This window comes from Paralichthys olivaceus, chromosome 8 (assembly GCF_024713975.1).
Source record: "Paralichthys olivaceus isolate ysfri-2021 chromosome 8, ASM2471397v2, whole genome shotgun sequence".
NCBI classification, from domain to species: domain Eukaryota; kingdom Metazoa; phylum Chordata; class Actinopteri; order Pleuronectiformes; family Paralichthyidae; genus Paralichthys; species Paralichthys olivaceus.
In genome coordinates, this window is record NC_091100.1 from 3,065,112 (window position 1) to 3,088,811 (window position 23,700).

General features: G+C 42.3%; 1 protein-coding gene and 1 non-coding gene across 2 annotated transcripts; one reads left to right on the forward strand and one right to left on the reverse strand.

Moving 5' to 3' along the window:
* Positions 1-11,367: 11,367 nt before the first annotated feature.
* LOC109639254 (transmembrane serine protease 6) lies at positions 11,368-22,574 on the reverse strand. Its single transcript, XM_069529325.1, has 16 exons — positions 22,374-22,574; positions 22,122-22,264; positions 21,932-21,999; positions 21,391-21,578; positions 19,940-20,144; positions 19,702-19,838; positions 19,378-19,490; positions 19,158-19,267; positions 18,533-18,675; positions 18,327-18,425; positions 17,588-17,704; positions 17,148-17,264; positions 16,884-17,052; positions 16,051-16,328; positions 14,843-14,979; positions 11,368-13,774 (listed from the first exon to the last, which is right to left on the reverse strand). The coding sequence occupies exons 1-16, from the start codon at positions 22,441-22,443 to the stop codon at positions 13,610-13,612; spliced, it is 2,259 nt and encodes a 752-aa protein (XP_069385426.1). The 5' UTR covers positions 22,444-22,574; the 3' UTR covers positions 11,368-13,609.
* trnar-ccg (transfer RNA arginine (anticodon CCG)) lies at positions 12,428-12,500 on the forward strand. Its single transcript has one exon. It is a non-coding gene; the product is annotated as a tRNA-Arg (tRNA).
* Positions 22,575-23,700: the final 1,126 nt, after the last annotated feature.

The following is a 23,700-nucleotide window of genomic DNA, read 5'->3' on the forward strand; positions in this document are numbered from 1 at the left end:
CAATCTAGCTGTTTTCAGACATGCACTGAACGCAAGATTTTCTCCTGAAATGCTCCAGAGGGGCTGCATGTGAGAAGGCAACTGCCTGAGTCAGTAGATTCGGATATAGATTTTTTCCTGCAAGCACCTTAGTAAGAAGTGCGGAGAAAGTACGACTGAGCCCAGAGAATTCACTGCAAGCGAGTAAATTTTAGAAATGTCATCAACGCGCCCACTTGCTCAACACTGCCCCAGAACTAATATGTCAGGATGAAACAGAGGAACCGTACACGCAGAAAAAGCCAACGAAGACTTTGAGTTGGGACGATGACGAGATTTGGGAGCTTTTGATGATAATGGTCGATGCCAGTGTTGATAAACAAAGCGACGCAATTTCAAACAACAGATGCAGATTAATTGGACTCCATGCACGGACCATGTGAACTTTTCTGAAACGGAGAATCTACTCCTGCGTTCTTGGCAGACTCATGTCTAGATCCTGTTTTTCAGACATTGTCCGGTTTCGTGTATGAAAATGTTTTATGACTGACCTATGCAACGAATATATTGACTTGTGACCTGTGTGTTGGTCTGTGAGTGCAGCAGAAATAGCAGCAGTTTGCATTCCTCTATTCCCTTAAATAAAATAAAAGCCCTGTCTTAACAGGATTTTGCTGTATTTGCTCATCATCAGTCACTAAATGCAAAACAGCAGCTGCAACCTCAGTAAAATTTTAAGTGTTCACCTTCATGGAGACATCGTTCTTCTGTTTGCTTTGCTCAGCACACAAGTTCAAGAGTTCAACACCTGATTTGTGCCAAACAGGAAGCTTGATTGCAGAAAGAAGTAAAACAAAAAAAACTAGATAAATCAAACACTTCATGTAAAGTGCAAAGTGAGGGCATGGAGTTTCTTTTAGATTTTAACAGTTTGTTTGAGTTTGTGGTTGCCTGAAGCTGAGATGTTCAGGGAGTGGCTCGTGTTTTTACCACAAAAGGTGACCAGGGAGACACAGTGTTCTTCTGAAATACACAGTTTCTGATTCAGTCACTCTCATGCTTGAGCTGCAGGACACTGAGCAGCTGCACTGGTGCAGAAAAAGACATTCATCAAAGTAGAATATGTTGTAACTGGAATCTTCAACTCAGCATGGAATGATAATCTCAATTTTCTGTTATTAAAGATGCATTAAATCAAATGTAGACATTTTGACATTTTTATATTTCTTATAGTGAAAAAAATAATTGAACCATGAGCTGTTTCTAAGTTCAGGGTGGCATTCTTCAGAGGCTTCATCTGAAGACGTCACAGCAGAGCGACCATTTCCAAAGGCTCCTTCATTATCTGGCCGACAAATGTGTCTTCTCATCCCTGAGAAACTAAGTCTCTGAGGCTGGACCCTCTCTGGCCCAACCTATCCCAGGATTCATTGCAGTTCAGTGACGAACCACTTTTCCGAAAAGGAAATGGGGCCAGCGAGCGACAAGACGTTCCAATACTTGAGAGTCACGTTTCAACTCAACCGAACGGCTAACAGTACACATGTTCAAAAACCAGGGGGTATTAAAACTTTCTCATTGTGCTCAACTTCAGCTCTGTTACTAGGCAACAGCAATAAGGCTGGGACGAACTGGTGAAGCTGCCATCTTGCACTTTTGGAGCAAGAGTCCTTGCAGCAGTGATTGTGGAGATTGTGAACACTTTTCACTGAATTCTGATATTAATTAGGAAGATTCACGTCAGGAACTTAGAAGTTTCTCTGTGAATTTTTAAAGATTTTTGCTTGTAAAGATTTAAGACTTTTTATTTCATGCTACGATTCCTCTGAGGAAGATTCAGAATGACAGGAGATGGGAACACATCAGAAAGAAGAGAACACAGTGTGGAGTGCATTTGTTAAAAGCAGCTCAGGGCTGTTCGTCAGGGGGAAGGCAGACAGGTATCACTCACTCCATCTTTGTCCTGATTCAACCAGGACGCCTGTGATCTTCAAAGCAGATCAGTACAGAACATATTCCAAACGCAAAACGACTGTTTGGCATGAACTGCACTTCAGTTTCCTTTAAGTCTGCAATCAGAGTTCCCTGCTTCCTGCGGCCTCCATATGTTCTAGGTTAATCCACTCTCTCTCCAAGGCTCCGTTTTCATTCCTCTTGGCTCCCAGTGTATGAATGCATGTCATCAACAGCAGGCCAAGCAGCACCAGAGTCCTGCAGGACTTGGCTGCAGATGTGAATTTCATGTCTTCGCTCATCTGATGTGGAGATTGTTGAACTCTTCAGTTCATGGAGAGAGGGGGAGGCTTTACAGAGAGAGGAGAAGTCTTCCGAATAGTATTCTGTAAAGTGAGGTTTTGAGGTTTTCCTTCCACATTTCATCAGTGTTGCATGAATGTAAAACTTTTGCAAAACTGCCAGTCTCTCTGTTGCACCGTGTCGTCTCTCAGCTCAGTGTGAAGAAGAGACACATGGTGGGAAGGCCAGGGAGTGTGTGTGTGTGTGTGTGTGTGTGTGTGTGTAATGAATACAAGTCAGAAGTACTTTCTGCAGTTTCTCTCTCTCTCACTTTGAAACGTCTGTCTTTAATATCTGTGTGTGAGAGTGTGTGCATGAGAGCAGTAAGCCAGTTAAAAGCTACCTCTGTGAACTTGAAAGCCAATTACTGAGGAGCAGTGCATGTGAAAGAGTTCTGTAGTTACAGGACAAACTTAAATACAAACACACACACATAGAAATACCTGTAGTTTTCTGTAAATCTCTCATGCAGCATCAGTACATGAAAATATAAAGTGTTGACTATGTTTGATTTGTGCAACCTGCACTTTCTCCTGATATAGCTACAGGACAAGAAACTTAAGAATTACCGCTAAATAATATCCCTTAAAATCACACCTTATTTACCTTTATCTAACATCTGTGGGTCCTATCTAGAGAGGAGCTAGTTTTAGACCAATGCAGTTGTAATTTTCGACCAACACTTCAAACTTATTTTCAATTAACTTCACACCATTAAAGAACAGATTGTAAATTTAGATTACACCTTGCCCAGAGCAAAAAAAGACCCACCTTTGTTTTGGGATGCTTGGGCCACCGTTGCTATTTGACGACTGAACCACATTAGGCTCACATCTATTTCATTTGAGCTACAAGAAGGTCAGGAGTTTTGCATCATTGCCTGAAGTGGCCCACATCTGTGTGTTAGGTCGGCAGGTGCACAAAGAAAGGAAGATGATTGGTTTGGTACTTGTTGTGTCAAGAATGCACCAATTAGGAGTTCGTATAACACTTTTGACCCATGTCTGGTGCAGTCACTTTTTGTTTTGGTGTTAAACCAGCAAACATGTATTTGGACACTTCCTGAATGCACTTGAGCCAAGTACTTTGGACCATGTGCTTAGTTTGTATGAATAGAAGCCTGTGTCTCTCCTTGTCTTTTGCATAAAAACTCTAATTTTGACTAGTTTCCATTGCATTTGGAGAAAAGGAAAATGTTTTGTTGCCCCCTTGCCTCCAATAACTCTCCATTTATGAGTCAGACACTCAAACCTTGGATCAACCCTCTGTGAACTGCTCGGCTGAAACTCCATCACACCGGGCCAGCTTTGGATTTTCATGGAATAAAGTTAGATTTTTCACTTAATTGTAATTCAATGAAAAAGCTCCCGGACACGACATGTTTGACTATTTATAACCCGTTGACTTGAATTATGACTGAAACTTTGAGAAGAAGCTGTGGTTGCAAAAAGAAACAGATTTTATTTATTTACTTTTATCTGACTTTTGCAGATTTTTAGCACCTTCTCGCTCAGTCTCTCTTTCTATTTTTCTTTTCCTTCATCTCTTTCTCGCTCTAATATCTTCCTCGCTCCCTCAATCCAATTTTCTCCTCTTCTGTCCGCCTGTCATCTCCTGCTCTCCTCCCCCCTGCTCCCTCACATCACTGGGGTCTTTTTCATGTCTGTCATGCTGTCTATTCAGCTGAAGCTTGACATGATGGAGTTTTCCATCATGTGGCTTAACGGGTCATTTGGGGTCTGTGTGATTCATCCCCATATCCTCCTCTCATATTGCTTATTCATCTTTTTAAGTATCTCTGAATCCTATTTCCTCTCGCTCACCCTCTGCCTCGTCTTTCTCTCTGCTTGATCCTCTCTCCTTTACTGTGCTGACATCTTCCTTTTTGTCTTTTTCAGAATCATTTTCTTTCCCCTCTAACGTTTTTTTTGTTGTTGCATGTTCTGCCTTATATTACTCAGCCTCCCACGGTGGTTCTCACCTATCCCCCAGTTCCAGTAAGGGAACGGTCAGTCAGCCTCAGCTGTTTAACGAAAGTGACATCATCAGTAAATGTCAATTGCAGATTTCGGATAAATTTGCAAGAATAGGTGGTTTCACAGCAGCTTTGATTAGAGAAGCATGTTCAAATATTAGAGAAGAAATGGTCTCGTGTTGCAGTGAGACCTCTGTCTGTTGGTCTAACACCTGATACACACATTGAATCCAACGCTGCTGCAGTCGATTGAAGGAACATCAGAGTCCATTAACAACTTACACTTCCCACGATTGAAGATGACAGAGAGACATTACAAACTATGAGTGACACTAAAAGATTTCTCGAAAAAGAAAAAGGTTTTAAAGCAAAATGGTGTATTGCATTAAATGAACAAAATCAATTCCTACCTGAGTTAATAGCAGAAGCCTTGTGTTAGGTAGAATGCAGGTATTCAGATTTACTCCTCTCTCTCTCCTTTATTTTCCTTTATTTTCTCTGCTGCCACATCCACTGCCGGTGATAAACCTGACCACCACATTCACACCAATGGTTCATTTAGAGTCTTCAGTTAAAGCTGCTTGTTTCTGGGCTGTGGGACAAATGTGGAGAACTGGGAGTAAAACAACACCTCCCTTGATTATCATGTTATTCAGAATCAAATGATTTCTGTGCAAAGTAAACCTTTTAAAAAATGCTTAAAATCCTCTGGTCGATTAAAAACACTTGACTTGTAAACTTCTCTTTCTAACTGATGCATATTAGCGTGTCTGGCTGGAAGTCTTTTTCCTTTTCCCCCTCCCCTAACTTCCTCTTTACAGTGTTAAACTGCATTCAGTGGCGATGAGCCGCAGCTCTTCAAAGCCTTGATTAAACACGAGTTTCAGAGGGAGTGAATGTGGGTCAGGCTAATCAGCGCTCCTCATGCGTTCGCTCACAAACTGAGAAATCTAATGAGGCGTCTCCATCTTTGTCTGTCTCCTATTATCTCTTTCTTCAGCCAGCATTTCTTTCTTCTGATCTCTCTTTTCTCTCTTCATCGAGTGGTATATGTTTACTTCAACGTTCTAAAACTACAATACTCGACAGTGCTTCTTTTTTTGATGAAACACCCCGTGGCTCCGAGTGTGATTTTCCATATGGTTATGTACTTCATTTTGTGTGTCGTGCTTTTCTCAGAACCAAACCCACACATGTACTTCAAAGCTCTCAAGCAAAGTATCCACTCCTTCTTGTCTGTTGTCATTTTTCTCTCTGCTTGCTTTCTTTTCCCTCTTATACATGAAAAGTATACATCCTTAAACTCCCCCATTATCCTCTTTCTTTTACAAGTGCACCAAAATAAATAGCATCATGGCATCGGGGGAACTGGTCCCCGTAAAGCTACGAGCATCACAGCTGGAAAACAAGAAACACATGATCCCTATTAACCTGAGTATAAATACACAAGTGGTTTCACATTACAGGGGGAAGGCCACCTCCTTCCCAGTCTTTATTTCAAGGCCGACAAACAAAGTTGTCCCATAACAAAGGATCCTCAGTTTGAGCCAAAAAAAACTCATCAGCAAACGATTCCCAAAATGATTCAGGGTGTTCTCGTGGCTTAAGGTTCAAGGTTTCATTTGACTTCCCTACATTCCTACGTGAAACGACGCAACCCCCTCAATGTGAAGGGGGTTCCTGCAGAGCAGTTCAAGGTCGTCTGGCAAAGAAAGTTTCAATCTTGTGCCAGCCGGACTTCGTGGATCATATTTAACGTCCCTGCATCTCTTAAGCAACAGACTCCCTCCAACGCAGCCTGTCTCTCTGGTGTATCTTGATGCTACATGAACCAGCTGATCCATTTTTAGTGTCGCTCATGTCCATGTTGTTGATGTAACGCACACTCGGGTTAGACGATATGCTCAAATCTTCAAGGACGTGTCTGATGACACTGTGGTATTGTTTGTGTGTGCCTGCGTGTGTCTGCGTGTCAGCACGAGAAAACCATGATGCACATTCACAAATCCACCTTTGGGCATTGTCACATTTAGAAGGCCTCATGGGAATTATAGTTATTCAATATCAACAAAATTATCTTTGTTAAATGGCAACTGGTTTTTCTACATACTTACTTTACTTTACAATGTTTAAGTAAATAAATAAAGGTCCTTGGATTTTCAGAAAGATTGAAATAAGAAACTTTCTGCCAAAACATCAACTGAGTTGCAGAAGGACATAAGCTCTGTGTTAACTTAGAAATTGTACATGGCCTCTAGAAAATATGTGCTTTAAAGAGTTGCCTTTTTCTTCATTCTTTTCTGTCTCTCTCACTTATTTCCTTCTGGACCTCTGCACACCCTCCTCCTCCTCTCCTCCCACATCCTCCCTCTCTCCCTGTGTAACCGCTTCTCTCAAGATACATCTCGACCGCAATGAAAACACACAGCCGTCAGCTGTTTAACCCATCACTGCAGAGACGGAGAGGGGGAGAGGCCCAGGGGAGCAGTGGAGCGACGGGGGAGGAAGCGAAAGGAGGAAAAACTAAGCAGAGTTTTTCTTTTAGCTTTTGAAAATGTACATGAATCAAAAAGTTTAGGCAGGAACACAAATGAGTCAAAGGCAGTGTGATTGAAGAACGATTTTAATTCAGTGGTCCGAATCATAACATGGAGGCTGCAGCAGCTACTGAATTAGAAATATCTTGAAAATAAATGTGTTTTGCTCTGATTTCACAACACAGAGCATTAGAAGATGATTTCATTGATTAAGATAAAATACATCTCATACTGTAGATAAGTTAAAAGTCATTAAAGCCCAGTGTTTATCTCCAATATTAAACAACAAGACTTTTCAAATATCAAGTATAAGAATAGAGGTTGGTGTAGTTCAGGCCATCAGAATTATTTTCTACTTGTGGCTGCAGAGGGCGCTGTTGCTCAGTTAAATTGATACAGTGTTGCTTTAAACGCCACATTTCAAAATAAAATACTGGCCGGGAGCTTCTCAAGTGAATTTGAGGACCACCGGGGGGGGGGGGGACCTAAATCAAACTATTTAAAATTTTCAAACAATTTTTTAAATGTCAAAATTGTGAACAAAGTGCATAAATAAATAATATTTAAGTGTCATCTCCCGACACCATCCCAGACACCTCATACACCCAAACACAGCACAACACAGCTGCTGGTTTCGGAGAACATTAACCTTAATCAGTCCAGAGAAAGTTAAATGCGCAGGCAGCTGTTTTTGTCCACCCCATCGCTCTGGCTCCACGGTTGGCAACGTCAGTTAATTGCTTTGTTTTTCCATAGCTGTTGTCCAGAGTGTTACGTCTTCACAAGTGTTGGATTGATCGCTGTGACGTTTGGCTCACACATTGTTCCCGGGGGAAATAGGTCCAAATGACTTTTGTTGACCTCCTGTCTTTTCTTCCCGGTCCACCCAGAGGTCTACATCCAGTCGTTGAAAACTCAAGTTCATAAAAGAAAACCTCGACCTCAGATGCACTGGATTGATATGGATGTAGCGTAATAACGTTGTTTCATTGATACGTCTTGTGTCGTTACTTGAAAAGTAATGTTCACTTTCCTCAAACTGTCCATCGCTGCTGCTCCTCTTTTCAGCCTCTGTCTCTAACACTTGTTTTTAGCTCCTCTCTCTTTAAGCCTCCTCCTAATAAATTAAAGTCTGCTCTGATTGGCCAGCTGGCCCACTCTGTTGCGATTGGTCAACCACTTCCAGCATGTTTAGGAAATATCGGTCTCCGCTTTCACTTTACCTGGCTTTGTTGGGGGGCATACCGTTGAGATTTCAACTACTAGTCTCTTTTTCATCCACAAACATGTACAACACATTTGATGAAAGCAAAACTGAAACAGCATCATATGTCTCATACTTTCTCTGACTATGGTGAGCAAACAGTCATTTCTTTGAAAACGACCACTAACAGCATCACAAAGCGCAAATTGCAAAAAGTAAAAAAAAATAGAGCTTTTGAAATGTAGGCCATAGACGAGTGAGAGTGAGAGTGAGAAAGGTAAATGTGACCGTCACCACTTCAGCAGCACTGGAAAAGGCGACGGCAGCCAAATAAATGATGCTTGTAAAGTGCATTTTACAGCAGTTCTCTGTTCAACACCACAAATCCAAAATACAGCAGCAGCCATACAACAACAGAGCTTTTCAACAGTGTTAGAGAGGAGCATGAGGCTGACAGCAAAACTGAACCAACTACTTTCCACTGGTAGTTTTAAGGGTTCAATACAAATCAAGGGAAATATTCGTACATATAAGTTCACACTTTTAGTCTAATATGACAAAAGCTCTTGTCTTCTCCCTCTTACTCTCTATTATGTCACCAGACTAACTACCATTCTTATTAATAGAAGCATATTGAATCTTTAATAATGGAAACTCAGTTGAGTTCTGTGATATATGATCAGTCTCAAGCAGCACAGCTGGCTGACATGTTATTCCCTGTAGCTGTGTATGCTCTCATTCAGTTCTACTCCACTTGACTGTTGCTGATATCGTTTGTCAGCCCCAGTAAGGTCCCCCTGAAGAGTATTGTTTGGGTTTTGTCTGATACTTGTGCTAAATCCATATTTTTAAAACAGTTCTGGAGCCTAAATGTTGCCAGAGCACCACGATTGCTTGGGGAAAGGGGAAGTTCAAAATAGAATTTAGGGACATCTAGTGGTGAAGTGTGATGTTGCAGCTGAGAACCTGTGGTAGCTTCAGATGTCATAAAAACTCAAACGGTTTAGTTTGTCCAGTCTGTGCTACTGTAAAAAAACATGGCAGCTTCCGTAGAGAGCACCAGCGCCTGATGTAAAATAAAGTATTTAAATATAAACTACAAACTTTTTTACTGAGCCAGTCATGAGCCTGATCATGCTATAGACCCTATTTTTTAGGGTAGTAAGTTACTTGATAATTAAAAACGATTTCCAAATAGTTTAGGAACGAATGCAACTCGTGCCACTTTGTCTCTTTGCTTGTGGCTTCACTTCAAGCGCATGTGTCTTTGAGTCTTTGAGTTATGAAGATAAATACGACACATCTGAGCCCACATGCATGGTGTGTACTCAGTTGTTCCCAAACTGTGAAGAATTGGTTTGTAAATCTCATTGCGCACGAGGACACTGCTTACACTGCAAGGCCAGTCTCCACGGTTCAGCGAGTGCAGTGAAGATGTTTTAATCTAGCAGCTCCGGGGAGAGCAAGTAAACTACTGGATGGAGATTAAATGGATTTCATGTTGCTGTGGACAGTTATTACCACACATACACACACACACACACACACACATACACACTCAGACATCCTTAAAGGCCATAGCTGCAGTGTTAATGCAAAGACGGAGCAGAATGTATTTTTACTGTTTGACACTGTTTATGAAGACGTGATGTCGGCCAAGTCAAGGTCAACGTATTCTCTGTTTCACCGAGCTTTTTCTTTATGTGTTGTATTATTTTATTGTCTATTTTTATTCATTCAAAACATTCACTAAAACAACAGATTAGCACTTAAGTGTGTTTGTGTAGTTTGAGCAGCTGTGAAGAGTGTGATACGCCTGTTCAGCAATGTGAAATATGTTCCAGTGAATGAGACCTAGTGGAGGCTTTGAGGTCAGAGAGGCTGTTTGGAACCGCTGAATACTTTAATTTCATCTCAGGGCGTTTCACTTGGCCTTAAACCTTGAATCATTTCTTTCTTATGAGTGGTTTTTGCTCTCGGTGCAGAGGTTCAGCCGTTGGCTGATGATTCATGCTGACACATTCAAACAATCATTTTGCACCGCTATGAAGTGGATGGATTGTTTTCAAATCAGCAGTTTGATATTAGACAAAAGGTCTCATTTTCTGAACTGCACCCACATCTGACAGCCAATTTCACACATAGAATGAACCAAGATGATGTGCTGAGCCCTGTTTGTCGAGAGCTCTGCGCAGGCGACTCCAGCAAAACATCTGGTTCCTTCTGTGTTTCATGTTTACATTGACAATGTTGGCCAGTTCATTCAAAATACGAAAGACAAATCTCGTCTAGGTTCTTCGTCAAGACTCGCTCTAACTACGTTGGAAGAAGATGTGAAAGGCTTGTTAAGAGAGATGAGACAGTCTGGTCTGCAGAAGGTTTTCTAATTGTCTCACTCACTTGTATTGTTGTTTACTTTTGAGCCACCCAGATAGCAATCTGTTATTGGTCCCCAGTTCGCACTGATTGCTGGGACTGGTTGACCCATGAAGGATCCACCCCTTGGATCCCTCGAGCTGTCAAAATGGGACGACCTGGTCGTGAAGCTGTGACATCAGTGTTAAAATGCAGTCTCCAAGGGACGCAGCCCCGGAATTTAGACACAGCAAAGGTGTTTGAGAGCTTTTTTGTCATTTTCATTTAATATGGCTGGCTTCAGGTTACGTCACAGACTGTTGTTGTCTCATAAAAGGTCGTAGCTCCAGTTTCATCGAACATTATTCACAAAATCCTCCTCCTCACCTTTAAAAGCCTCCATGACCTAACCACACAGCACCTGTCTGACCTCTTCCACCCCTGTACCACATCCCAGAATCAATGGTGCTCTGACACATCTGCTCTCCATCCATCAGCATTGACCTGAGAACCTATGTAGTGTGGCAGCCCGGACCCTCTAACCCAAACCCCAAATCATCTGCACAGTATCAAGCATGTGACAAAGAGAGGAGCTTTGACACCAGACCGAAGCTGCAACCAGCCACCAGATGACTGACCAGAGAAAAACAGAGCATCTGCAGCCAAGAGAAGTCATCATCTTTTTATTTTCCCCCCATTCATCAACCTTCAGCTTCACCTGGCAACCACTCCTCTGTCTAGTTCTGCCAGTTGAAAATGGAAGAGAAGCAGATTCTGGTCATTCAAAGGTTCCAGGGTTTCCTCAGCTTTTATTTTACTTCCCAGTCATAAGAAGAAGGTTGTATTCTGTACCTCGGCTATGGCTAATTCCCTATCTCACAATCCAAAACTCCTGGATCCACCCCTTTAATCAAACCCGGTCCAAAAGTTCTTTTTCGGCCTGTGTCCCACCCATCCACTGAATTTCAGCAAAACTAGTTCTGCAGTTTTTGAGTAATCTTACTGACAAACAGACAAACAGCAATGAAACATAACTTTTATTGGTGGAGGTAAAAATATGAAAAACAACAGATGGAGATTTGAATTCCTTTTTAAAGAATTTATCCTTAGTTTAGCTCATTGTGGCTCGATGTATGAGCTACTAGACTCTAACTTTAGATATTCATGTGAACAAAACAATGAAATACTGTGACATTCAAAGCAAAAGTCCCTCCAGCGTATGAGTTTTGTTGTTATTTGATTTTAACTTGTTTCACTCACGCAAACAAACAGTGTTTGGGGAAATATGGCTCTGGAAAGGCTCTACCTTTCTAAAAATAGATCTCCATGTGGATGATGATGTTCCAGTGTAGCATGTTTGTTCATGAATGTAAATAAGATTTGAGTAAAGATGGCACATACTGTATTACTGTGTTGTGCTGGAAATAGGTCTGCTCCGTCTTTTGTTTTACAGGCAAAGCCAAACAAAGGAGCAGTAAAATGGCCGATGTCCATCATTTAATCAATGTCCCACACCGCCGGCCTCTTCCCTCTGGCTCTTCTTTGATAATCACTCTTCTACTTTGGACCACACTCATGTTCCTGATAAATATACTGACTGATGTCTCGGCTGATTTGTTCGTTATATGGATGAGCTGCCAAATCGTCTGAAAGCGTAGCTGATTAGCTGTCTGAAGAATAACAGATTGAAGGGCCTGCAGACGTAATTCAATCAACGTCCGCAGACATCTTCTGTCTGCTGCTCTCCTCGTGATGCAGGAAAACAAACACAGTTTCCTTTTACCTCCCAGAGAAATGATTGTGATCTCACACAGTTGATAGAGACACATCATTTTTTTAAAAAGCATCTTATTTTTAGTGGTTTGAGAAACATGAGAAGTTTTCATTGCGACGGAGAATATTCAGGATGTGTGTGTGATATGTTTTTCTCTAAAAGAAGCATCAACAATAGACGATGAGCCATAGATGAAAGCAATGTTCGCTCATCTCAGGGGACTGGGTTAGGGTCAGCGTTCACAAACATCCGAGTAGGGCAGTACTGTACCACTGTGGATTTCTGACATATAATTGAAGAAAAGTGTCAACCCAGTGGCCTAATGGATAAGGCATCAGCCTCCGGAGCTGGGGATTGTGGGTTCAAGTCCCACCTGGGTTGATAGGGAGAGCCCTCAAGCTTTGAGATTCATGTACTGATAGTTGATGCTGGTTTCTGGAGGAGGTGTCTGAATTTTAAGTCCTTCACTGAGCACCGTGGATCTGATTCTGAGAGAGACATATACTGTGATTACCATGCATGCCTTCACGTCAATAAGGTAATTCCTGGAATAAACCACGTTACATGCGATTAATGCAAATAAACACAGATCATCCGAGCAGTATTCACCCGTCCCCCGGAGGAGAGGAGGCCGATTGGCGAGTACAGTTGCCTCGTTGTACATGTTGTGGAAACTCCAGGGGAAGCTGAAGAGAGGTGTGTAGTAGTACTGGCTGAAGTAAGTACAACTACTGAGGTTTGTGTTGTGGAAACACTGGAGAAGCCAGCACTGTCTTTTTTTTTTTACAATAAAGACACACGACTGATTCCAGCTGCTCGATGATGCCGGGGTTCATCAGTAAACAAGTAGTATGATGTAATGTTGACATGAGTTATAATGAGACGATGCTCTGTAACATAAACAGGAATAATAATCGAATATTCTACGAGCTCGTGTAAACATCATAATCAGTGTAAAATTTCTTCCGGAATCAGGTCAAAAGTCAGAATATTGCTGTTCATACAGTCACTTTCTTTCCCAACTGAAAACTGAAGGTCATTTCAAACACTGAACAATTACTGTGGAGACAACTGGGATGACGGATGGTCTCCGTGGCCCCCAGGGGCCAGTTTGAGCAGTGATGATACGCTTCACAGGGCACGAGTGTCGTTATGGTTTACAGCTTAATAAAATAGTAATTACACTGAAAATAATGGGAACTTCCAAATATTGACACATCTCCAGGGGACTGGGCTCATTTCCAGAGAGGAGAGGGGAGGACAGGAGATGGATGGATGGATAGATAGATGGATGGATGGATGGATGGATGGATGGATAGATAGATAGATAGATAGATAAATAGATTGATACAGTTCTAAAATGAACATTATTTACATCATCACTTGATGACTCTAACACTTGCCTGAGCTCTCAAATCATCTGACAGTTCATCCTCATGTATAATGTTTTATTTTGCACTGGGGTCCTGATGATAATGATCCTCAGTGACTCAGGGGGGGCTGATGACCTTCCTGATCCAGTCAGTGAGTCTGGTGATACGAGTGTAGACGCCATAGTAGCCTGGACGCCCGCAGCCCACGCCCCAGCTCACCACTCCGGCCAGGAACCAGCGACCTGACGGCCCCTCACAAACCAAGGGACCACCGGAGTCCCCCTGACAAGAGACACGAGGGTCAGGAAGTGAGATTTGAATGGCTCTATATTCAATAATGACCATAATACTAAAAGCTGAGCCATTAAATCAGTTGGTGCATGGATGCCTGGCTTTAAATATAATTTATGGGCGATCAATAAAAAAAAAAAAAACAATCTGCACATTATCTCCAGATCATTGAAATTAGTCAACAGACTGAGAACATCATAAATTCCTTAAATTAATTCTAAATAACACAGGCAATTATTCAACCCATGAGATTTAAGATTTTAAGATTTTTAATTTAATCAGTTTGTTCTGCCGTCTTGCATATCTAGATAAAGAGGGACACTAAACACATCCAGAGTGGATCTTTCTATCGACATATCATTTTCAATGTTTTTTACGTCAAATTTAAAATATTATAGGAACCTTACTGAATGTTAAGAAGCTGTTTGTAGTTCACAATTAAATACTTTGATTTCAGCCTGCATTCAGCTTGTAGGACACTTGGGGGCAGCACAGCAACCTTTAAACAACACTTTGACAGAGTGGGATCACACTGTGGAGGTGACTGTGCTGACAAACTGCTGCCGTTTCACACCCCCAGCAGATGAAGAGCAACGTTAGCATGTGGAGGTGTGTTTCTGTCCACTCGACAAATATAGATTCACTCTGTTCAGCTCTATTCTCCTGCTCAGCTGTCTGCATACTCAAGTCTGTCAGGACCAAAGTTGGGTTGTGTTTGGCCAAAAATCTGGAAATTATATTTGGGTTTGATCACATTGGCGGAGCTATTTACTTGATTTTTTTATATTGCATGTGCCTGTAATCAGAGAAAACATCAGGTTTGGGTTGAGCTCGGCTAATTTTCTCTCTGGCTCATTCGGCTTCAGACAGAAAATGATGGACTCGTAGTTTTAAAGCTTTTACAATGCAGCTGAGGGGAACGATGAGACTTAACCGGAGCAACAATGACGTAAAATAAAGGAGAAAACCTTAAGATGCTGAATAAACTTCTCTGTGAACTGCTTAGTGTCAGATTTTATTTCACATAGTAATTTAATCCATCGTTGTGTGAGTTCCTACCTGACAGGCATCTTTCTCTCCACCACTATAACCAGCACAAAGCATTCTGGGAGTGAGCAGGTTGCCGTAGGAGCGAACACAGGCTTCCTCACTCACCAGACGAACATCCACCTTCTGAAGCACATTACTGGCTTTGCCTGGAGGAGGTCAAGGGTCGAAAGGTCAGTGAGTAAAGATTTTTCCTCTTTTTAGTAAAGACAATTCATAAACTATATTTTCTAGATGAAGCCGGAAGTCTTCATCTCATCTTCTCCCTCAAGTTACCGAGCTGACACTGCTCTGACAGTGAAATATGTCCGACTGCAGTGACCCCTCAACTTTAATAGAACTCATTAAATGCACTAATGTTTGACCAATTCTCAGTAAACGTTAAGCGTCACCTTCACAGTGCTACTGACTTCACAGTCAGATAAGAACTTCCTGTGAAAACAATTCGTTATATTGCTTAACACAGAAAGTCAGTAGAAAAGTTTCATGTTCATCCTGTAACAGGAATAAAACGACTTTATAGAAAAACAAAAAATACTGTGTTTGGACACGATTCCTCATAAATTCAACCTACAGGTCAAGTGCACCAAATAAAAGTCCACTTTAAGCTCGTTAATGTTTATAAAGCTGCATAGTTATTTCAAAAGTGTCTTTTTACAAGGTTCAGTCTTAAAACTATTCATATACGTTCCTTCACCTTCTGTCCTCTGGAAAACATTTTTAAAGATTAAAGGTTTGCAGTCCTTGCAAGAAATGTTTACTGAATTTATTATGGTGATCATGAAAATATAATTTATCAGGATGTAATCATTAGCTTTTGGACAACTTCAAGCAAAACCTCTTTCCAGAAGAAAACACATCACTTAATCTTTAAACTGCAGCTCTGCTTTTCAGCCTCCGTCTGAAACACTTGGTTTTAGCTCCTGTCCCGATAAAGTCCAGTCTGCTCTGATTGGTCAACTGCTCCTATGGTAACAACTAGGCGTGTATTATGCAAATATGACTCGTGATTGGTTAAGCATGATCACTTCGGACATCACGCACAGACTCTGGCTCCGAATGTGAGAGATGTGAGTGTTTGCATCTGGGATATTTTAGCTGTGGTTCTGGATAGTGAAGATGAAGTTGTCCATCTTTATATGTACTAACCGCAACTATTAGCTGTTTTAATACTAAAATCCACCGTCTACCAACACTTCACCCTCACATTCCCTTCTCACCCCCCTCGCTGAGAGCCCCCCAGCCGGTGACCCAGCAGAGCAGGCCCGGCTCCAGCTGGTGGGTCGGTGGGGGCAGGCAGACGGGTCGGGCCGGTCCAGCCTGCAGAGGGGAGGCGGGTCGGTCCAGCTTCAGGAGGGCTAGGTCGTAGTCGTTGGACTTGTTGTTGTAGTATTGGTGGCGATGGATCTCCTGAACTCGCGCCACCTCCTCTGTGGGGCTGCTGGGACTGAGGAGGTGTTTACCCAGGTAGACTGTCCACATGGAGGCGGAGTAGAGCCTTAAGGAGGAGGAGGAGGAGGAGGAGGAGAAAATCTCTTGTCATGTGTTACAGGAGCTTTATCTTACACTACTTCTTTCCCTATCGATTCAAATAAAATATCTCAAAATTCAGTATCTCAATAATTTTACTTCCTTTATGTCTTTGGAAACTTATTTTATTTTACAAACACAAGTCTCCTCACCCGCTGAAGTTTTAAGATTCAGAAAATGCAAATTAATAATCACAGCTTTTAATCACAGGACAAATAACAAGCAGTTTTTAATTCTCTACAGGATGTAGCAGCTATAAGTTCGGAAGGTTCTGGCTGTTCGAAGACACAAGTGTATATAAATACAGAAATAAGCAGGTTTTGAGTCAGACCGGCTGATACAGTTAAAGCCTGGACAGCACAGACACAAACAAAAGCACGGAAAATAAAGGGATTTCAAAGAAAACAGAGAAATAATAATAATAATGAAGAGAATTAGTGCCTCAGGTTGTGTTTGTTCATGAAGCACTTTACAGCACCTCCGTAATCAGACCACTTCCTCCTCTCTCTCTTCCTGTACATACCGGTCGTCATAGAAACAGTGGGCTGCGGACACCACCCACTGGCTGGAGATAAGAGCCCCCCCACAGATGTGGGTACCCTTCACCTGAAGGCTGGCCTGCCAGGGCCACTCCCCCTCTGAGGCGTTGGTGCCCCCGACAATACGACTGGACACCTGCCTCAGGCCGCAGTCTGAACACACACACACACACACACACACACACACACATTTAGCATGTACTTGCTGTCTTTATTTGCAAAGTGCGTGCGTGTGTGTGTTTCCTGACCACACTGTTTTTCATCCGAGGCGTCCGGGCAGTCAACAACAGAGTCGCACTCTGGGTTTGGTTTATTCAGACACGTTCCATCAGCGCACACATAGGTCATAACTGTGCACCGTACACCTGGACACACACACACACGGATACATTTATATTTAATGTTTTGTTGCCGTTGTCACTGATTTTGTTTGTCAGAAAATGCACCGTAGGATTTTACGTGTTACACAGTTCATGTTTATTGCTTCATCGTTTGGTTTGTTAATATATTTTGGTGTGAAATGTTTATCATGGGTGTTAAACCATCAGACAGTGTGGTTAGTGTGTGCGGCTGCTGCAGCTGTAGCACATATTCTGTGTGTGTCCCTGTGTCACATTACCCATGACCACCAGTAAATATTCTACACAACAGAATGTAAAGAAGCATTTATTACGTGTGTGTGTGTTACCATTAGTACAATTCATCTCATCTGTGGCTTCTGGGCAGTCTGGCTGCTGGTCACACACCTTGGTGTAGTCCACACATCGACTGTCATCCTCTGGACACTGGTACTGAGCCACACACACTGACACACACACACACACACACACACAATATGAGAATATATGCAATTTAAATACAATTGACCAAAGCAAACAATGCACTTTTAATAGTATTTTGTGGCTACTTCATGACCCAGCTGTATCAATACTTAAAGAACAGAACTAATAATTGCATTGTAGTTTAATGAGCAGCCAAATACCACATGTTTTTATGCTGTGAGGAACTATCTGACATCACAGTGGAGAAAAACATTTAAGGGGAAAAAACAGCCCCATCAAATCAGATTAGCATCACTCTGACTTTAAGCCAGCTTGCTTTCATACGCAGCGGCACATCGACGAAGCTCATGTTTCAAATGTTTCTGCCGTCAGCTCGTTCTGTTATATAAAACTGGCTCATCTGTCACAAGAGGCTTGTGGTTTATTTGAATACCCAATGCTGTTGTTTCCCAGTGTGTCCCATCCAATCTGAAAATTGTGTTATAATATCAGTGTTCATTTGGCTGTAAATTGCTCAATCATGTAAATGCTTTGGACTTTACTCTCAGCTTTGAGCTCCAACTCATCTGTTGTTGTCCTTCCTGTGTCTCAATCTCCTGTTAAAAGGGAAAATACATTGTGTGTAAATGAGCATTAAAGAAATACCACAGTTCCTCTCATCAAGTCCACTGGGACAGTCCTTGATTCCATCACAGGCAGGAACACACAGGCCATTAACGGTGCACAGAAACTGGCCTGGGCAAGCTACACAACACACACAGACACGCAATTAAATGATATTAACACAAGTGAAGCAAAGTCGAATCGTCTCTCTCTCATCTAAATGTCTTGTCTGTGTCTCTCCAGCTTACGATCTGACAGGTTGAAGACGCTGTAGTGCAGCTGAAGGCCCGGCCCTGTGAGCGACACCTGGGACGTCATGACGACAGTTACCACCGTGGACAGCAGGTGGAGTCGTTCGCTGTATGGCTGCAGAATCCTGGTACCGCACAGTCTGAGCACAACACATTTACATGTTTAATTCCATTTATTCTTTGTGTTTTTAATTAAGGGCCTTCTTGCACTGGTGTTCTGATGAGTAGTCTTCTGTTTCTGTGTGTTTATGACTGTGAAGCAGCTGTTAATGACACCATCTGAAAGGTCTGCACATCATGACCTATATGGAAACATGTTTCCCGTCACACCTCAAACCACAGACAGATGTATAAATACATTTCTTTGGTATTTTGTCTTTTTATTGCTGCCTCCAGTTTGACATAAAAAAAAACTATTTTAGCTTAGTTTGTAGTTTACAGACCTTTTGAGTCATTCTCATTGTGGTACTCCAAATTTACAGTCTATTTTTTTATTTTAAGTACTCAGTTCATAGTGTAAAACCCCCATAGATGAAGTTTTCCAATAATTGGACACACTGGACCAATCGAAGACTTTGGACAGTTCCCACACACCAGCAGGACTCACCATGTCTGAGCTCACCTGCGGTTCTGGACGATCCACTGTCCCTGGGTACAGGCTTGATTGTTGCCAGCTCTGTCCAACTTGTAGCCCTCGAACTCCAGAGTCAGGCCCATCCATAAACTTGGCATCTAAAGTAAATTAAAAAATACAATTAAGAACAAACACACACAAAGTAAAAGTCATGCATCATTGCAACAATCATTAAATCAAGGAGAAAAAGGATGAGGGTCTGTCTTACCATAAAGACCCAGGTGCAGTTGGTGTCTGGAGGGTAGTAGCTTGGGAAAAAGGGGGTCCTCAGTGTCCCCTGGATGCCTGATACTGCCCTCAGCTCTATAGTGGAGTTACACTCTAGGAGAGAAATACTTTAATTCACAATTTAAAGTTCATCTTGACTTCTATGGCATCCAGGCCTGATACAACCTGATCAGGTCAACAGAGGTAAATGTGTTTGGCGAGGCAGAGATCTAATCTGTAACGTCTTAGCCGACAATCTCTGGGTAACCATTCTAGTGGGACTATTTTCGGACTAGTTAAGGTGTGGTGGTTTAGGTGGTCTTACCTTGGCGGTCCCAGGCCTGTGCAGACAAAGAGAAGGAGTCTTTGTTGTTGTAAAGTCCCTGTTTCCAAACCACCGTCATCCACTCACCTGAAGACAGGACGTGGACCGCACGCTCTTGTCGACTGCAGCCATCGACACTGAGAGGATAAATAATACAGTGAACTATCATCGTCACACAGAGGGTCACTATTGAACTGATGTGTCACAGCAGGTCATTACATCCGTGAAAGATACTCACGATGTGATGAGGCGAGTGTCGGTGGGGGTGAGGGAATCGAACACCACCAGACGGTCCTGGCACTGTGGCAGCAGTAACTCCATGTGGAGCTCCAGCTGGGAGCCAGGGGCCGCCTGGAGGTGCCACAGGCAGGTGGAACGCTGTGTGTCGGGGCCACTGAGAACCACAGGTCCTCTGGACAACAGCTTCTGGTGGTGGTAACAGTCTCAGGGAAAGCATATCGAGGATAATGAGTAAATTGCGTGTTTAAACTATGGATTTTAGCGCAGCTGGCAAAATACTTATACAACTATAAAACCTAATATTTCGTGGGGCCAGTAACAATCATAAGCCTGTGTAAGGAACTGAACTAAAAGGTATTGCGTCATAGATGCTTCTGAAATTAAGGACTTTATTTATTTATTAGGAAACTCAATTTTCCAAAAGCGAGCAATGGGCCCCAAAGAGGTAAAATGAACTGATATAAACACAGGCAATGAAAACACAATCTCCTAAACTAGCTAACTAACTAAAGGGAGGATACACTGGGTGATCAGCCCACTTTCACACAGGGGGATAGTGAAATATTAACAAAAGAAAATGAATAGGGCATTTGGTCTATAACTTGAAATACATTTCAATTAAAATCAAAGCAAACATAACTAATTATTGAAGTTAGGCCTTAAAATTTTGTTTTAAATAACTGCTGTGTGTTGTGGCAGGCACAATTAGGTACATCCTTATTGGCACTTCCTGTATTTAAATCCACTGTTTTCTGGGTTACACCATTTGCCATTTGAGACCAGCAGTGGAACATTTGCGTCAGAAGTGTCAAAGCATGTGGGTGTCACTGTGGCTGCAGGTGTGGCTGTCACAGGATTCTAACCATTGTGGTTTGTCTCAGTGTTTCTGGCTGGCTGACTACAACAACAATCTAGCATTAGCCTACCTCCAAGGCCAAGAGTTAGCATAGCATTGGGTAAGTATGTGTAACTATGATGTCCCAAACATTGTGTCGGAGCCAAGATGCTAACATCACATGACTCCAGCTATCTCCAGCATGCTGACATTTAGAAACTTTAATTAAATCTCATTGTGATAAAGTCACACATATGAAACATCCTTTAAAAACCTTTTTAAAGATTGTATGGCAATGGCATCTAATGTCTAATGTTGGTTTGTTCTGTTTTTTTTACTTCTCCATTTAATTTTTATCAATAATCTGATATTACATGGGGGGAAAAGTTTTTGTTTTTTAATTTATATTTTGAGCTGCATGCTGATTACAGGTCAATCACAACAGATCATTTAATAGAAAGAAAAGGTAGAAAATGAAGCGTGATACCAAAGGAAGCCTATAAAAGTTCTGTAATCTTTAGGTTCTGTTGGGAGAAGACAAAAGAAATTGATGCCAAAATGATGATTGTTAATTTCCTAACATGCACTGTCCCTCTCCCATCCATTTCTCTCACCACTGACAGACAGTGAAGGAAGGTGGAGGAGGTATCCGTCGACACTGACCATCTGTCCCTCCCCCGACCCTCCATTCTCCCTCAGGCCGTTCGCCAGACTCGCAGTGACCTCCCTCAGCGTGACCCTCCCAACATGGCTGCTCGGCACTGACATCACTATCCCGACGTGAGCCACAACACTCCCATTACTGCAACAAATAAAGCAGAAACCAACACCGACGCCCGTTAGCATTGATCTGGAAGTTCAAGCGTGTCGCACATGTGGGCAGACACAAATTTAATTTCCTGTAGGTGAGCCTGATGATCTGTTTTAGTTTAGGAAACTTAATGATTGTGACTAGTGAGGCTGATGCCAATACTACTATTGGGGAGTTGACCAATTTCCAATAACACATTTCAATGGATTCTTCCCTGACCAATGTCGCATCCTTCCGAGGTTAGTGTTAATCTGTCCAGTAGTTTTTTGCGTTATCCTATAAACTAACAAACAAACCAAATAGAAATAAAACATCTTCAGCATGAGTAATGAATGTCCACGTACGCAAAGGTGAAGACAGTGGTGTAGTTGAAGTATTGAGAAAGACTTGAACCTTTCATTATCTTCGCCACCTGAAAGACAAAAAAAAAAAACCCACCATCAACCTCTCAAATTTATATCTGTCTTACCTCAGTATGCTTCAAAGTAGTAGAAAAACAGTCAAGCATCACAGGAACTGGAAGTCCCTGCTCACCATGGTCTTTACTCCCGCGGCCTCTTCCTTGAACACAGAGCTGTTGTGTGAGGACAAATCAGCAGAGAAGTTCCTATTGAGGATGATCATGGAGGCTGCGTACTGCTGCTGGACACGAGGCTCCAAAATCCAAACCTTGTACTCTGTTGCAGAGAAACGTGAGTATATCACTGCTATTCATGCGGTCACGTCTCAAGCATGAATTAAAAATAGATAAATAATGAAAAGAAAAGACAAGAAAGAAGTTCTCACCCAGGAGGTACCAGGCCAGTATGGCTCCTCCGACAATGAGGATTATGAAGAGCTTGATGGCAAAGGCCATGAGACACTTGGATCGCGTCTTCCTGACGGGTGGAGCCACAGCTTGCGCACCAGCTTCAACCTGAAGACAGAAGAGACACAAATTCTGAAAGTCCAACGTGAAATCCAATCGCAAGTGTTTTGTTTCATGCAGTTTCTGAGTGGGGGCACATCAGGGCATAGACGGCACCAGTGGATGGTTTACCAGTGGGTTAAATCTAGACACTGGGTTGACAGGCTCTACAGGTTTTTCTCCCAGGGTTATATTTATCTTCATTGAAGACCCAGAAAAGTCCCCACCTGCTGAATCATAAAAGACATTCTGAAATAGTTTAAATCATGGAAAACACCTCCGCAGAAGAACACGTGACAAGGACGGGTTATGTTCTCTTCCCTGTAGCTAACACGTTTTAGCTTTAAACTCACTCTACGTAGAACACCTTTGGTTTTGGTTCATTTGTCATTCAGTCTATGGTTCAGAGAATTCTGCCTGTCTATAATTAATATACAGCAAAAACACATCCAGCTCACTCACACTGAATTCTGCAGAATGCTGAGTTTGCTCTAACGACTCATAACGTTCACCACACAGTTATCTTAATGTACAGAGTGATAAAGCTCGTAATGCAGATGCATCAGCATCACTCACCCCATCCTTCACAGAAACAGTTGTGACCTCCAGGTTAAATGGAAACGACTTCACAGAGCCGTGCCTGAACGCCATTGCATCACTCCGCATCTCACGGTCCACGCAGGTCTGAGTCTCCAAGTTGACAACTGTTATTCAGCATCTCGCGTTAGCATAGACTTCGCTCTGACAGAGAACGAGGCCATCGGTCCGAAAGTGTTTTTAAAAAATAATAATAATTTCCCATGTGTCTCCCGTGGTTATGATGAGGAGCAAAGCACCACCGTGAATGTTGTAGAGCAGATCTGAGGCAGGTAGGCAGCAGGTGCACTGATGTCACTAACCATCACCTAGCAACAGTCAACTCCCCTGCACAGGTAAGTCTGATGGGACTGATGTTTTAATACCCAACCCGTTTCCCAGAGTTCATTTCACTCTCCATGCAAACAAGAAATCCAGACGGGGCCACATAGTGAGTCTGCTGCACCGAGAGAAACCTCTGAGGCTGAGAGTCTCTGCAGTGAATACACTGACTTCAAGGCCTCAGTCCAGCCGTATATTTAATTAACCATGTTTTCTATAACCACCCATAACATAATACATTTTAGTTAGAAATAATATATGAGGGGTGTGTGTGTCTCTGAATGTATT

Bases quoted from the DNA above. Each gene is read 5' to 3' on its own strand.
- LOC109639254 (XM_069529325.1), bottom strand. From the start codon at position 22,443: ATGGCCTTTGCCATCAAGCTCTTCATAATCCTCATTGTCGGAGGAGCC. The intron at 19,268-19,377 runs GTAAGACAGACC...AATTTACTTTAG, and splicing joins ACTGCACCTGGGTCTTTATG to ATGCCAAGTTTATGGATGGG. The intron at 18,426-18,532 runs GTAAGCTGGAGA...TGTGTTGTGTAG, and splicing joins CGTCTTCAACCTGTCAGATC to CTTGCCCAGGCCAGTTTCTG.